This window comes from Geospiza fortis, unplaced genomic scaffold, assembly GCF_000277835.1.
Source record: "Geospiza fortis unplaced genomic scaffold, GeoFor_1.0 scaffold456, whole genome shotgun sequence".
Taxonomy (NCBI): Eukaryota; Metazoa; Chordata; class Aves; order Passeriformes; family Thraupidae; genus Geospiza; species Geospiza fortis.
Genome location: NW_005054462.1, coordinates 354622 through 369894, shown reverse-complemented (window position 1 = coordinate 369894; position 15273 = coordinate 354622). Strand labels below are relative to the sequence as shown.

At 36.0% G+C, this 15273-nt stretch overlaps 1 protein-coding gene across 1 annotated transcript in view; it reads left to right on the top strand.

The window, feature by feature from the left end:
- The window catches only part of SMARCA2 (SWI/SNF related, matrix associated, actin dependent regulator of chromatin, subfamily a, member 2), a 117450-nt gene that overhangs the window by 40999 nt on the left and 61178 nt on the right, over window positions 1–15273 (top strand). Inside the window, exons 9-16 of the mRNA XM_014309881.2 lie at window positions 4–177; window positions 4458–4628; window positions 8090–8143; window positions 9654–9784; window positions 9972–10032; window positions 11415–11515; window positions 11798–11945; window positions 13547–13710. Of these exons, the coding sequence (XP_014165356.1) occupies window positions 4–177; window positions 4458–4628; window positions 8090–8143; window positions 9654–9784; window positions 9972–10032; window positions 11415–11515; window positions 11798–11945; window positions 13547–13710 (1004 nt within the window). The remainder of the gene's footprint in view (window positions 1–3; window positions 178–4457; window positions 4629–8089; window positions 8144–9653; window positions 9785–9971; window positions 10033–11414; window positions 11516–11797; window positions 11946–13546; window positions 13711–15273) is intronic.

The following is a 15273-nucleotide window of genomic DNA, read 5'->3' as shown; positions in this document are numbered from 1 at the left end:
TAGGAATACCTGAATAGCATATTGCAGCATGCTAAAGATTTTAAAGAATACCACAGGTCAGTCGCTGGGAAAATTCAGAAGCTTTCTAAAGCTGTGGCAACTTGGCATGCCAACACTGAACGTGAGCAGAAAAAAGAAACGGAGAGAATTGAGAAAGAAAGAATGAGGAGACTAATGGTAAGAAGTAGAGGAAGGAAGATGGTTATTTTTGTTAAAGTTATGTACTGTATCCCTTTAAAATGCTTATATATTATCTCAGCCACTCCCTTGCGTTTTCTTTGTGAAGTGCTCAGTAATGAAAAAAATATAAATCCAAACTACATTTTGTTATGTATGTTTCTGTTAACGCTAGTGTGATACTGTTGAATTTAAGCTATGGGTCCTTCTTTTTTAAGGTTTTTGTATAGAAATATCTTGGTGTTTTTTACTAGCACGAAAACTTATCACAGCCACTTCTGAATAACAGCAACGTAATCTTATTAAGTTCACATATTAACACTTCTGTATGATTGCAGGGCTATTGGTCCATTTTACAAATAATGGATTTCGGTTTATTTCTAGGTTTATAGTTTGGAAGATTCCAGATTAAGTTGTTCATGCATTACTCCACAATTTTTACATACAGTTGATTCCACATGTAACCAATAATAGTAGCACATGTATTTTGAGAATGAATACCAGTCAGTTCTACCCATTTAATGCTTCAAATCATACTCTGCACCATTTCATGGTTTTTCCTTCCCTATAACCTCACAATATCAGTTGTATCATTCTAAGAACAGAGTAAAATGGGTTTATGTATAATCATGTCTTTTCAGAATGCTGTGGAACCAGTTGGAGGGCTGCCTAGATTTCAGGAGTTAAAATATTTCAGGAATTCAAAGCATAGAAAGATCAGTGCATATGTACAAGTATGTCAGTGACTTGGGGTAGAAAAAATTCTTCAAGACATTGGTTAGCTCTGGCTTAACATTTTATTAATGTTTCACCAACACAGAATGAAAGGAAATGGACAAGTTTACTTTGTAACTTGCTGGCAAAAAGCAGTATCTAATAGAAGTGCAGATACAAATGCGCCTGTCCAGAATCTATTCCCACCATGAAAATGGGCTGAACAGTTTCATTTTAAAAATCACAAAATGCAGAAAAAATAATATATAACAATGATAGAAACTTGGAAAAGAAAGCTTTGTAAATTAAGAACTTGCATAAGAGAATAACAGATATGTAGGCCCTAGAGCATTTCTTAAAATTACATGGTAATCAGTATTATAGAGCTTTTTTTATAATTGGAGGTCATCATCATCCGTTTGTATAACCTAGCTTGTAAAAATGTTAATTATTAGCAAAAAAGGAACTGATTTTTAAACAAAAGCAATATTGTCATTTGGAAAATACTTCTGTGTGTTGTGAGGTTCAGCTTATATAAAATTGAACATGCAGTGTGATAAGTAATGAAGATGTGCACTGCTGAAAAGAACAAAGTAGATTTGAATGTCCAGAAATAGAACAGGATACCAGTGCTTTCTCCTAAAACCTCACCAAGACTGGTTAAGCTCTTACCATACATACAAAATTTCGTAGGCGTTCTCAGTTTAGAGTTTTACACCTACTGCTCAATTAAATCCTTCTGCAAAACCAATCTATGTGTTTTGTTAAGGGGATTACTTTGCGTATTTAGTTCTAGTCCAGTTGTAGTGAATTTGGAATTCACAGGTGTGTACTAGTGGGTTTTTTTAAAACATCATCTCCTCTTAGATGCTTGCCATGGTCTATGAAAATGTGCTCTGTCTAAAACTTTTTGCATATCTTTTCAGGAATGCTGAATTCATTCCACAAATTTCTCTTCATTTACTATGATTAGAAATAGTGATTGTGTCACAGCTCATTAGCAGCACTATATATGTATCATGCAAAAATGGGTATTGGTGTGATTTTAAAATATGTTGTCAAGACAAGCTTAAATATATAAAAGAAGTATCTTGGCTAGATTACACAGACTGTGTATTCAGCAACATTAGAACAAAAATAAATAAAAAACAACAGTCGTAATGATAATTTATTTTTCCTGGAAACTTGGGATTTGAGCAGTGTAATTTTGATGGGTTGAACATAGCAATGGAATTTTGCAAGCAGTTTTGCAAGCTCAGTTTGAACATTATAGCTATTTTTCCTCGCTGTATGCCATTCTGGTGTCTCTAGAAAAGCAGGAGATCTGCCAGAGTGCTGTATTTTAAAGTAATGATCTTTAAAATATTTCTTGCTTGTGTTTGATTTTTATACAGCACTGTATACTTCCTTAATTTGTTGTTTCAGCCAAAATTGCTCTTCCTTAATTTGTTGTTTCAGCCAACCTCTGCTGCTTTTTTGTATTTTTCTGACATTCTGCATTATATCAACATAGCACATGAAAATAGTATTTGTTGTATGTCCAACACACTTACACAGTATGACAGGATGCAGAAGTTGCCAGGATGACTCAGATAGGATTTATCTGGTGAATCCTGTTTCTGATAGTGAACTCTATCTCAGAGATTAAATAAAACCAGAGTAGAAAAGCAGTGCATAAACAAAAAAAGAAGAGTTCACATGACATCTAGAAGAAAAGAGTCCATATTCATACTGGAAAAAGGACTAAATGCAATTTGATGTCCAGCTCCTGTGTTCCTCCCCTTGGTGAACTGCCTGTAGTTCATGTCTTCGAAAAGTCATCTCTGTAGGAGACTTACCATCTCTGTTTCAGGACATTCAGTCAGCCTAATGTAGCATTGATTTTTTTTTTCCCTCCATTGCCAGTCATAGCTACTGCAGGTTTTTCTAGTCGTTAGTCCATGAGAGTAGGAAATGTGTAGAATTGTGGAATCTCTGTCTCAGAGTCACTTAGCCTGTCAGGGATCTCTCTAGTTGAACCACCTTCCAGAAGTGTTAACATTGAGTTCAAAACAGATTGCTCAAGGCTTTTTTCAGTCCTGTCTTGGAAATCTCTAACCTCAGAAATGGCACAGCTTCCCTGCCTGTTCAGATCCTTCTGAAGCGTAGCCCAACCCTTGAGCACATTGACAGATATCCTATGGTTTCATGTCCTCTGCAAACTTGACGGAAGTGCCCTCCATCCCTTCCTCTATGTCGCTGATAGTCGTGTTAAACACAACATGATGCAGGGACTCATGTGGTATTGCTCTTCATACTGTCTTCAGATAAAGTATGACCTCTGATACCTTCCAGTGAGGGATTTTGGGTGTATTGGGGGATGACAAGGCGAGCAGAACCCAGCAATTTGCGCTTGCAGACCAGAAAGCCAATCATATCATCACATCAAAAGCCAAGGCCAGTGATAGGCAAAGTGCCATTGAAAAAAGGCACTGCCCTGTTGAGTCACGACAGCCCCAGACTGGGGCAGAGTGTCTGGAAAGCTGCAGAGCGGAAAAGGATGTGGGAGTGTTGGTTGGCAGCAGCTGAACGTGAGCCAGCAGTGCCCAGGTGGCCAAGAAGGCCAATGGCATCCTGGCCTGTGCCAGCAATAGTGTGACCAGCAGGAGCAGGGCAGGGATTGTCCCCCTGTACTCAGCACTGGTGAGGCCACACCTCAAATCCTGTACTGAGTTTTGCGACCCCACTTGAAGAAGGATATTGAGCTGCTGGAGCATTTTAGGAGAGGGGCAGTGGAGCTGAGGAAGGGTCTAGAGCACAAGTCCTATGAGGAGCAGCTGGGGCACCTGGAGTTTAGCCTGGAGAAAAGGAGGCCCAGGGGGGCCCTCATTGCTCTGTACAGCCATCTGAAAGAGGATTGTAGCAAGGTGGGGATTGGTTCATATTCCCAGGTAACAAGCAGAAACAGTCTCAAGTTGTGCTAGGGAAGGTTTAGACTGGATTTTACATAGAAAAAGTACTTCACTGAAGGGGTTGTCAAGCGTTGAAACAGTTGCCTAAGGAAGTTCAGAAAGCATGTGGATATCGAGCATGATGACATGGTTTACTGGGGGACCTGGCAGTGTCAAGTTGATGGTTGGACTTGATATCTTTGGGGTCTTCCAGTCTTAGTAACAATTCTGTGGTTCTGTTAAAGTATGGTTAGAGTAGGTATTAGGAAGAAATACTTTATTCTGAGAGTGGTGAGACGCTAGAACAGATTGCTCAGAAAAGCTGTGGATGCCCCATGCCTAGAAGTGTTAGAAGGCCAGGCTGGATGTGGTTTTGAGCAGTGTGGTCTAGTGGAAGGTATCCCTGCCCTGGCAGGGGAATTTGAACTAGATGATATTTAAGGTCCCTGCCAACCCCTATGATGCTGTGGCATTGATACAAATATATGACTCTCTGGGCCTGATCATCCAACAAGCTCTTTACCCACATAGCTGCCCGTCTGTGCAGATCATAATGACCTATTATTGACATGGGAGCTGGACAGTGTGCATTCACCATAATTTCTGTCATGACTGACATCTCTTCTGTGTCACTAGGCCGAAGATGAAGAGGGCTACCGAAAACTGATTGATCAAAAGAAAGACAGACGCCTGGCCTACTTGTTGCAACAGACAGATGAGTATGTGGCTAACTTGACTAACCTGGTATGGGAGCATAAGCAGGCACAAGCAGCCAAAGAGAAGAAGAAGCGAAGGAGAAGAAGGAAGGCAAGTAGTTACAGCTGATATTTTTAAGCTGTTTCTTCTTCAAATCCTATTTAAATATTGACAAATGTGGTGATGCCCGATTGTCATACATGTATCAGGGTGTTTAAAATAATCTACACCACCAAATTCTTAATGCTGAGGGAACTCATCTCTCTCTCTCTACTGAAATATATATCTTTGCTTTTATTAACTCAGAAGAAGGTGATAAGAGGCGAGATTATAAAATTCTTAGCTGCTGATCTCCTCATGGCACTAACTTGCTCATAAACTTTGTACAGGTAAAATTGGGACAGATGTATAAGTTAGGATTAATGTATCTAAAAGGAATACAATGTATCAAAAATGCATTCTGGGAAGAAGATGGCAAGAGTATCCAGGACACATATTTTAGACCTCCATATTATATACTTGGTGCTGTCCATTTTGTTAGGACCATTAAAAATGGCTAATAAACTTGGCTAGGTTTATTATAGTAAATGGATATTTTGCAGTAATACTGTTCATTGTACATTTTTAACCTTTAATTGAAACTTTCCACTTTTCTTTACTTTTCTTCATATGAAATGCAAGAGAAAGTTGTTGAAATTGAACAGTGCAATTTTCAAAAAAAGAATTCCATGTGTGAAATAGTGATTAAGAAATTATTTTTTATTTTTTACTACCTCAGAGTACCTTTTGTCTCGTGCAGAATATGTAAAATTATTTTTATAATCTATTTCCATGCCTAGTTTGCTACTAATTACTGCTATAAATACTATCATCATGTTTACAGGGTTTGCTGACAGTACTGGAAATATGCTAAAAACAACCAGTATAGAAAAAATACTGATCTTGGACATTAATGACCTAAAAAACAGTAAAAGTTTTTTTCTGCTCTCAAAAAAAAGTCTGTTCCTCAGAGTTTGTTCTTAACATAGGAACAGTAACCTGTCTTCAGAATAAAGATATTATATGGATGGGGTTCTTGGCCTGTATTACCAGTGAGAATATACCTGATTTAGTATATAAAATGTACAGTAGAGATAATCATTATTGAGACTTCTATGCCTGTTTAGTCTAAGTATGTATTAGAAACAGTGTTATTTTCTGGCTATGTCAGTAAAGACATAAGTTTCTGTTCCTGAAGTTGAGAGGAAATATATCCAGTAAATAATATTCAGTGTTTATATATATCCCACCCTAAAACCTAGGGGAAGATTAGCAAAAAAAGAAAAAAAAAGTTTGCTCTGTCTTGGTCATCTGCATATTTTTGTTTGTAATTAACTTCTTTCCAGCAATCTTTTGCTCATCTGTGAAGGAAGTAGGAATTCACACAAATATTACCCTTTATTTTAATCTAGAATTCTATGAATTTGTCATTCCATGACTGTGGAACACCTTGCAGTTAGTGGGCGTTGTGTCTTTTTTGCAAGTCATACGCTTTCAGTTTTTAAACTTTTATATTTTGTAATCCATAATAAAGCTTAATTTACTAATACCTGTAGTTAAGGTTTTGTACTTACAGAAAAACAAAAAAGAGAGTTCTTAGGATTTTCCCCTAGAAATGGCAGTGAAGAAATAGATGATGAAGAAATAATCTTTGCCAGGCTCATTATAGATACCTGAGTGAACCTTATATTCTTAGTAGAATAAAATTTGAGATTAGTCCGTTCTTTCTCTGGGATGCAGTTTCTGTAGTCTTCATGATAGATTTTCTGTTTGTTTCTTTCATATTCCTCTATTTGTGTTTTCTGTCTCTAGCTTCGTACTGTTGTCATGCATAAGAAAAAATATCCCATGTGAGGTTTTCATCTTCTAGGCTAGTTCAAATTGCAGTGCAGCTTTTCACTTTAGTGTTAGTAGTTTTTCCTGTCATTATGCAGAAAATTAACAAAATGTGCCTTCCTTCTTTTTAATACTGAGATTTCCCCAATTCAAGGGTTAAGTTGTCAACATTAAAGGTCTGTTTGCATGGTCCAAAATAAAAGTGCAAGATGTTTGTCATTATTTACATTTATTTTCTTTGTAATATGTTCTTCTGATTTCCAGAAATTTTAACTGTAGGTTATTAATGTTCTCACAGCAGGTTATGACTTCTGCACAGTGAACAGTGCTGATGCTTACTGCTTGTCTGTGATTTGAGTTGTAAGGTTGTTTTCCATTGCCTGTAGCTAAGCTATAACAATCTTTATGTATTAGACAGCATTCTCTAGTGTAGAAAAATGGATCCCAGCCCTGGTTCATCCAGGGAAAAAGTATTCTCAGTCAATGTGTGTTCAGCCAAGAGTAGATACGTGTTTTCCTAACTTATCCTGCTCTTGTGTTTATTTAAAATTTTCACTTCTGGAACGGTTCCTTTCTTTGTCAGCAGTCATACCTGCTGCACAGAAGTGCTGACGCAGGCATCCTTGAAGCTTGTATTGTTGTTGCTCCCACTGAGCATCAGCTGCTGCTTGTTCATTTCAAGTACATGCTTTAGATAATGGAATTTAGTGGCAAAGAAAAAGGCTGAAGCAGATATTAAGGATTATATCAATATTGAGAAGTGCAGCTATTCCTCAAGTATACTTCTTAAACAAAAAACGGAATCACATGATGGTCTGTATTTAATAATACTTGGAAGTTTTTTATCTCTAAAACACAATTTAAGAGATCACTTCTTGTTGTTAGTCTGTTCTCTTAACTTTAGTATCCAGAATATTTTGCTATAGTACTACAAATTCAGCAGTGTGACATAAGGAGAAGCTGTAAAATGTCCTTTCTTGCTCAGAATTGTTTAGGAAAGTTTGAATGCAGAAGCAAACTATATGTCTTTCTTTTTCCCTCATACTGTGCTGACATTTTAAGTAAGGTAGATAAGAATAAGCCGTGAGGAAACTGCACATTTCTCAGGTTGGAGAGAAGAAAATCTAGCTTTCTCCAGTGAAGAACTCCTGGGTTCTTTTTGTTTCTAATTTGAGTAAGGTCTACATACGACTGGAATGTAGTACAAAAAGCTCCAAAAATACTCCTTCTAGTGAGTTGTCAGACCAAAAAACCAGAAATATATACACAAGACAAAAGTGCCTTGCATGAATATGATGCCTGCTGACACCTTTAAAATATAATTAAACCAGTTTAGAGGAAATTAATAGTAAATAATGTGAAAATAATTTACTATTTTATTTGCATTAGAATAGCCTATAAGCAGCTGAGCTTTAGGTGTGAGCTGGAAATTGAGTGGGCCAGCCACTTCTTACATGCAGATTTATATCATTGACTGAAGTGAGTAGGCACCCTCCTTACATTAGTAAATTATTTTTGTATATTTATTGCTCTGGGCCTATCACTGTCTATATCCATCCACACCTTCAAAAACTTGAATTACAGGCTGTTCAGAAATAAGTGAAACATATTCATGATCCAAAATACTACATCATATAAAGTATACTTTCTGTACTTTTAATCTGACATAGTATTTATGACTTCTTTATTTGTTGTAGAAAGCTGAGGAAAATGCAGAAGGAGTGGCATCTGGTCTTGGTCCTGATGGAGAGGTATGAATTTTTACAAGGTGTTTTTTTTCTTCTTGTTACTTTTTGGTTTTTAAAAAAAGCAACTCTCCAGTGATTATTCTGGATTGTGTGTCATGGCTATAACTTCAAAAAGAGTTATGATGACAAGTGTTCTAGGAGCTGTTTTTTATAAACAGAAATAATAATTACGTAGGTTAACATTTATGCTAGCCTTTCGCTGTTCCTAAAATCAAAGACTAAAATGAAAACTACATTGAACTGAGCGTGATGAAGTCTGCCTCTCAGTTTTGTAATGTGCTTACAAGAAATATTTTTCTTGCAGTCTGTATATAGACTGCAAGAAAATTAACATCTTTCTAGTTTGAGCTAGAAAACCTTTCTAGTTTGAGCAAGAAAATTAACATCTTTCTAGTCTGAGCTCATGAACACGATATAGTCAATCTTCTCATCTTTATAAAAAATACATTGTTGACATTGCATGTAATTGTCTTGCAGTCACAGGACTGAGTACAGTGCTGTGATGGATTAAGACATCTGAAAATTCTTTCCACCTCAGAAGCAAATGGAAATGAGTAATTTTTCTGTGTCATTCTTCAGATAATATTGTTCATTCAGTAGCGCAGCATATACTGCCTCGTTCAGAGCTCTTCTGTTAATGCAATTTCTCTGTTCCACTTCATTTTAGAAAAAGACTTTGGAATTGTATTTGTTTTACGTGTCCTCTCTTTTTGTACTTGAAAGTGATAGTTCTGCTAGTATAGTTAGAGTTATAGCAAAAATACTTCAGTATATTTTTATTTGCACATAATATTCCTGTAACTTCAGTATTAATGGAAACTGGCTGTGTTTTGCACTCTGTCAGTCACTATTTAGAACTGTTCAGAATTAGTTTATCTTGCTCATATGTATTTATTTGGAAGATATTCTTGGGTAAAAACAGTATTAGAAGGCAAAACGTTTTTGAAGTAAAAAAATCTGTGATTAAACAGGGCAAAGAGATAACATATAGAGTGATTATACTATTCTAGTTCTGTTACAACACAGATGAGAGATTTTGTTCTTACAGGTGCTTCATCAGCTTAGTTGAAGAAGTTAGGACAGTGAATCTTTAAAACAGGCCTTTACTTAGAAAGTTAACTGAATTGTTTGATTCTTGTTTCTCAAAAAAAAATCCATAAGGTCACTATATGTTTTTTGTTGCAGATGTCTGTTGATATAAACAACAGGATTAAAGGGCTATAAAATACATAACTTGTGTCTTGGTCCACAAAAACCAATAGCATGTTCTTTTCCATGTTGTTTTTGTTAATTTACTTGAGATGCTGGGATATATTTGTGGATGTCACATAGAGTATGTTACACACAGAAATACTATGACTTAGTGTTTGCTTAGTGGGAAAGTGTGGCATCTAGTAAACAAAACTTCACTGCTTGTTCAGAACTGGAATTTTGATCGTGCTATTAGTTCTTTTTATTATGTAAGAAAAGTATGAAGTTGCCTTATAGTGTAAAATGTCACTTGAATTTTTAGCCCATAGATGAGAGCAGTCAGATGAGTGACCTTCCAGTCAAAGTGACTCACACTGAAACAGGCAAAGTTCTTCTTGGACCAGAAGCACCCAAAGCAAGTCAGCTGGATGCTTGGCTGGAAATGAACCCTGGGTAAGTAGTTAGTATATGAAGTAGACTGTTTTTTCTGTTTGCATTGGTGTTTTTCATGTTATACTTTCTTGTTTACCAGTTCTTTTCTTGTTTCAATTTATTGTATGTAAGCTGAGTAGGAGATGTATTGAACCTGTTAGCTTCCCCCTTTTAACTGTAATTCATGATCTTTGTCATTTTTGTATAGCTATGAAGTTGCTCCCAGATCAGACAGTGAAGATGAAAGTGGCTCTGAATATGAGGAGGAGGTATGTTTCTTCAAAAAGAAATACTGTGACAATACAGTAAAAAACAAGTACTTATTTCATATTTCATTTTCCCCTTCTTCATAATGAAGAGAGGGGAGGTGATAGCAGATGTGCAGGACTGTTATGAACAGGAAAATTAATTGATTGTGTAGTTCTTGATTTCTAGCATTTGTTCTTTATATACTCTGTAAAGGCCTAACTGGCAATTGTCATTAGGAAGAGTAAATATTTTACTCTGATTATAAATGGTAATGAACCAGAGTATTTAGCAGGTTCCTGTTTTAAAATACATCTCAGAAAATGCTGCATTGTGGCTTCATGCTGAAGGAAATTAACATCTTCAAAGTTTATGCATTGAAGGTTTTATAGGCAGTAAAAATCATGGTTACTACTTATGTGTATGAAAATGTTAGGGATTATGCCAGGGATTTATATTCAGACTTTTCAGGGTAGGCTTATTTGATTCAGTATTTGGATGGTGATTTAAATACTGTTATTACAAAAATTCTAAAAAGAATCTTATCATTAACCCGCACAAACATCCCAGCCTTGCAGGGTCATCATATTACATACTATGAATAATGAACAGTGATAATTGCATAGCATTTTCAGATCAGTACTTTCTAAAGGAGAACAGAAATGAGGAATAGAGAAAGGACCATGTTCAGTCAACAGTCTGGTAGCAGAACTAGGTATAGTACTCAGATCTCCTAAGTTTAGCAGCCTTTACACTGCTAGACCGAACAACCACTGAAATTGACTGGACTGTATGATGTTACGGTGTGTCTTTGTAGGAGTAATTTCTGGTTATGTAATTCTACACCTCTGTTAGTATTAAGGTAGGAGAGAAGGACCTGATATCTGTCAGATTTTAGGATCTCACTTAGTGAGATTTTAAGTTAATGCTATCTGTTGCAACAGTAGTCAAAAGATGAGTTATTTCAAAAAGAGTAAAAATAACTGGTTTTAAAAAATTAAGAAACTAGAGGCCTAACTCAGTAGTACGTGACAGTATTTTAAGCCTTATTAATTTATCAGACATGTAGAATACAACATAAAAATATACATGGTATTGGAATTCTCTCCATAAATGTGGTAGTCAGAGAAAGCCTTTGTTAAGGAAGATCATTACAGGGAAAAATAATTTTTATTTCAAAGTATTATGACTTCCTGTTGGTTAGTGTATGTCAAAAATTAATAATTTTGTTATGCTGCAATGCAATTTTATTGCAGAATAGGTGTAAATTGAACCTTATGATTCAGATGTCTGTCATAAAACACTGACCAATGAAAGCTACCAGTATGAGAATGCCATTTGAAAGTATGACTGAGGTACACATTACACTTTCCAGCACTTCTGTTCTTTTTCTGTATTTCTGTAGGATGAGGAAGAAGAATCAAGCAAATTAGAAACAGATGAGAAGATACTCCTGGATCCTAACAGTGAGGAAGTTTCTGAGAAAGATGCAAAGCAAATAATTGAGTGAGTTTTCCTTAAGTACTGTTTATTAGGAACTGCGATACAGTGGTGTTTCACAAGAGTAGTTTTCTGTAGATTACAGTGAATTGCTTTACTTCTCTGGTATAAATACCTGCAGGAGAAGGAACATGATCGTTTAATTGTATACTCTTTATAATCTTGCACCCTTTGGTGTACTCACCTCAGTCACAACTGAGGACTTGAACTGTTTCTTTAGACATGTAAACCGCAGTCAAAAAGTACTTGTTTGTAGGAATTCACTTGAGTTCTTTTTCTGCTTTCCAGGACAGCAAAACAAGATGTGGATGATGAATATAGCATGCAATATAGCGCTAGAGGGTCTCAGTCCTACTACACTGTTGCTCATGCTATCACTGAAAGGGTGGAAAAGCAGTCTTCCCTTCTTATTAATGGCACATTAAAACATTACCAGGTGAGAAGTCATTAAAACAATAAAATACCTAAAACTTGGAATTATGCCAAACATTTCAGTGTAATCTTTCAAACAGCAAATTGAAAATTTGTTAAGAAATACAAAGGCTCTAGTAAGTTAGAATTTGGAAGTATGGACAAAGCAATGATACCTGTCACAGATAATGTTACATACATACTCCTTGAATAATACAAACTTTTACAGCTATCTCTACCTTTTCTTCATTGCGGGTGAATAATATTTTGATTTTGGTATCCTTCTCACTGACTTGTACTTTCATTTCTTACTCTTTTAATTTGTGGTGGATTAACAGTATTTTCCTCCTTCCAATATTTACAAGTTTAGAATTTTATTTTTAATCAAGGTCCTAATATTTTGGGGCAGTGATAAGTACAACTTGAAACTAAGAAAAATATTTTGCTCTGGAGGTTGGTGTCACATGTTCTTCACAGACTTTTGCTGGATTTAGTAACCAGGACTTTTACTATTTTGATATAAGCTAGGTTAACATGTGATTGAAAATGTCCTTGATGCATATTTTCGACACTTCTGCTATCACACAACTTTCTAGTGAACTCCAACAACCTGCATCTTATCTCTATTCAGAACATTGCTTGTATATATAAAAGAATAATTATGCGGACAAAAGAGCTTTCCTCAGTTCTGTAGTGACTTTGTAGGTAGGACATAGAGTGACACTACAGATTTCAGTAAGCTCTTCATGACTTTATAGTAAATATGAATCAGTCCACATGTATGTGAGGCCAGTAAATTGGCAATGTTATTTTGGATACTGTCTTGCAGGAAGAACAGACAATTACTTCAAAAGTGTTTTGTAGAATTTTCCCTCTGAACTTTCTCAGGCCACCTAATTTCCTGCTCTCTCCATGCATGGGACACACCAAAACTCTGGATATGAGGAGCAGAAACTTCAGACATCCATCTGTAATGTGATACACACATGTGAAAATCTTCTGAGAAGGGAGTAGTTCTTTCTAGCAGTATTCCTTGGAGTGTGAAATTCTGTTATGTAGATACTGCTAAGCTACAGAACTCTGGCTTCCGTCCAGCTCTGGAATTTTATACACAAGGCATATTTGGACAAAGGTGGCCTACTCTGATGTGGAGTTTTGAATGGCAAATAATAAATAGGCTACAAGAGCTTTAGCACACCAGTGATACAGTTGGCAAGTGTGAGACTGTGTTTTGTGCGGTTTTGATGAGTTTGGTTTTGAAAGATTTTAATTGAGACACACAAATGTCATGAAATACACACAGAAAGTTTCAGCATTTATGAATGTTGAAACTGAGGGACAAATACCTGCTGTGGTGTTTATCAGCCTTACTATAAGTGCTTCTGTTGCTTTGTGTGCAGTAGTAAAAACTTTATACGTGAAATCTGATTTCGTCTTACAGAGTGTTTTAAACAGAACATGTTTTCCATGTAAAGATAGGCAGGAGTCTCCATGCATATAATATTACTAAAGGAAATCGAACTTGTAAGTAGACAGGGACATCAGAACATTAGTTCCGTGTTGCTGATTTATTGTTAATTGTTTTTGTGGGTTTTAAATAACCGAAACTCTTTCTCTTCATTTCAGCTCCAAGGACTGGAATGGATGGTTTCTCTCTATAATAACAATCTGAATGGAATTTTAGCAGATGAAATGGGACTAGGAAAGACAATACAAACTATTGCTCTGATCACTTACTTGATGGAGCACAAAAGACTCAATGGCCCCTATCTCATCATTGTTCCCTTGTCGTAAGTAATGGGTCTCATTCTGGCATTATTGTTCTAAGCATTGCAGATTGGTTTATTTGGAACACAACACGCGGCAAAACCAGAAAGCTGGTAAAACACTTGATTCTATTAATTTTGGCAAAGTGTATTGAATTTACTGTAATTCACTCTTAAGCCAAAAGAGGGGGATTTTTTTTCTTTCCTATTGCATGCAAGCATTTCACCTTTTAGCTTTTAACTGATAATAAAAATCTCTTGCTCAGTTCTTTAAGCAGCTGGTGCCTCATCTGATATCATGCAAGCATGCTTTAATGAGGTTGATCTTTTAAGTACTGTATAGGTATCCCTGGATATATGTAGCCTTGATTGATATGCACACTTTTGTCAGGTGTGCAGATTATGTTTATTGTGCTACTCCCCTTTTGCTTTTCCTTAGCTTTTCAAAATGCTGCTTGTTTTATAAATTTCTTTTAGCGCATTTTATTTTCTCCAAGGGTCAGGCATGGGTTTTAGTGATTTGAATAAAAAATGTCAGTTGTTGTAGAAATCTTGTGTTGAGGAGTTATTGTCTTATTTTTATGTGTAATTGACTTGATTGATGTTGAGAAGTTCCCTAGTAATTTCATTAGCTAATCTGTCCACCAATTGTGCTGAGCATGCGAATTTGTTCTAGAATTAGGATAAATTTGATTTGTAGTCATCTCTTGACTTCTTTTGAGGTGTCCTCTCTTCTGGCTGTGCTGTAGTAGTAACTGATTAACTAAGATAAATGCCACAGGTGTGCTTAATTGTATGAACACAAATGATAAGCTGAGTTTGACAAGAAGCACCTGGGAGAAGATCTATAAAACAAAAATAGTGGGAGTGTTATTAATGTCAGTTTTCATGTGGGCACAGTAAAAAATATGATTTCTTTTATGTACTCCAGTGTTTTTTTTAAAAAGTCAGAGAAGCTGAAAGTTCTTTCTTTTATACATTTTAAAAGCTGCCTTTCTCTGCCTTTTCTACATTGCTAGCATTGCTGCCATCATTGGTACACTAAGAAGAGGAAAAAAATGCAGCAGCTGAAAAACCTCAAGGGTTTTTTTTTGCTGTTGCCTCATGATAGCAATTAGCTTCACTATAGCAACATTTTTGTTGGGATCAAACAGCAGAAACAGTGCAAGAATGGATCCTCAAAGTAGTGGTTGGTGGCACTACAAGTAGTTCTGCTTGAGTAGATAAAGTCTATTATCAGTTTCATTGGACTGTATTTGAAAAGCTGTAGTGTCCATTTTGGATGATATATCTGGTATAGAGGAACTTGCAAATCTATTTTTTGTCCAGAGACGCTGTTCTTATTGTTACTATGTTCCAAAGTATAAAAGTGCATGTAAACACTACTTTTACTCATTTCAGAAAGGACCCTGAATACAAGCTGAATGCGTGTTTCACACATTTTTTTCTTGTTGCTTCCCTCCAAAATGCTTGTATTTTATTGCAGTGTATATAAAGTGTATTTTTAAAATAAGTTGTTATTTATGTGGGTTGATAACATAAAGTGTGTTGAAAAGCTGGCAACCACTTGGAAACACTTAAAAAGTT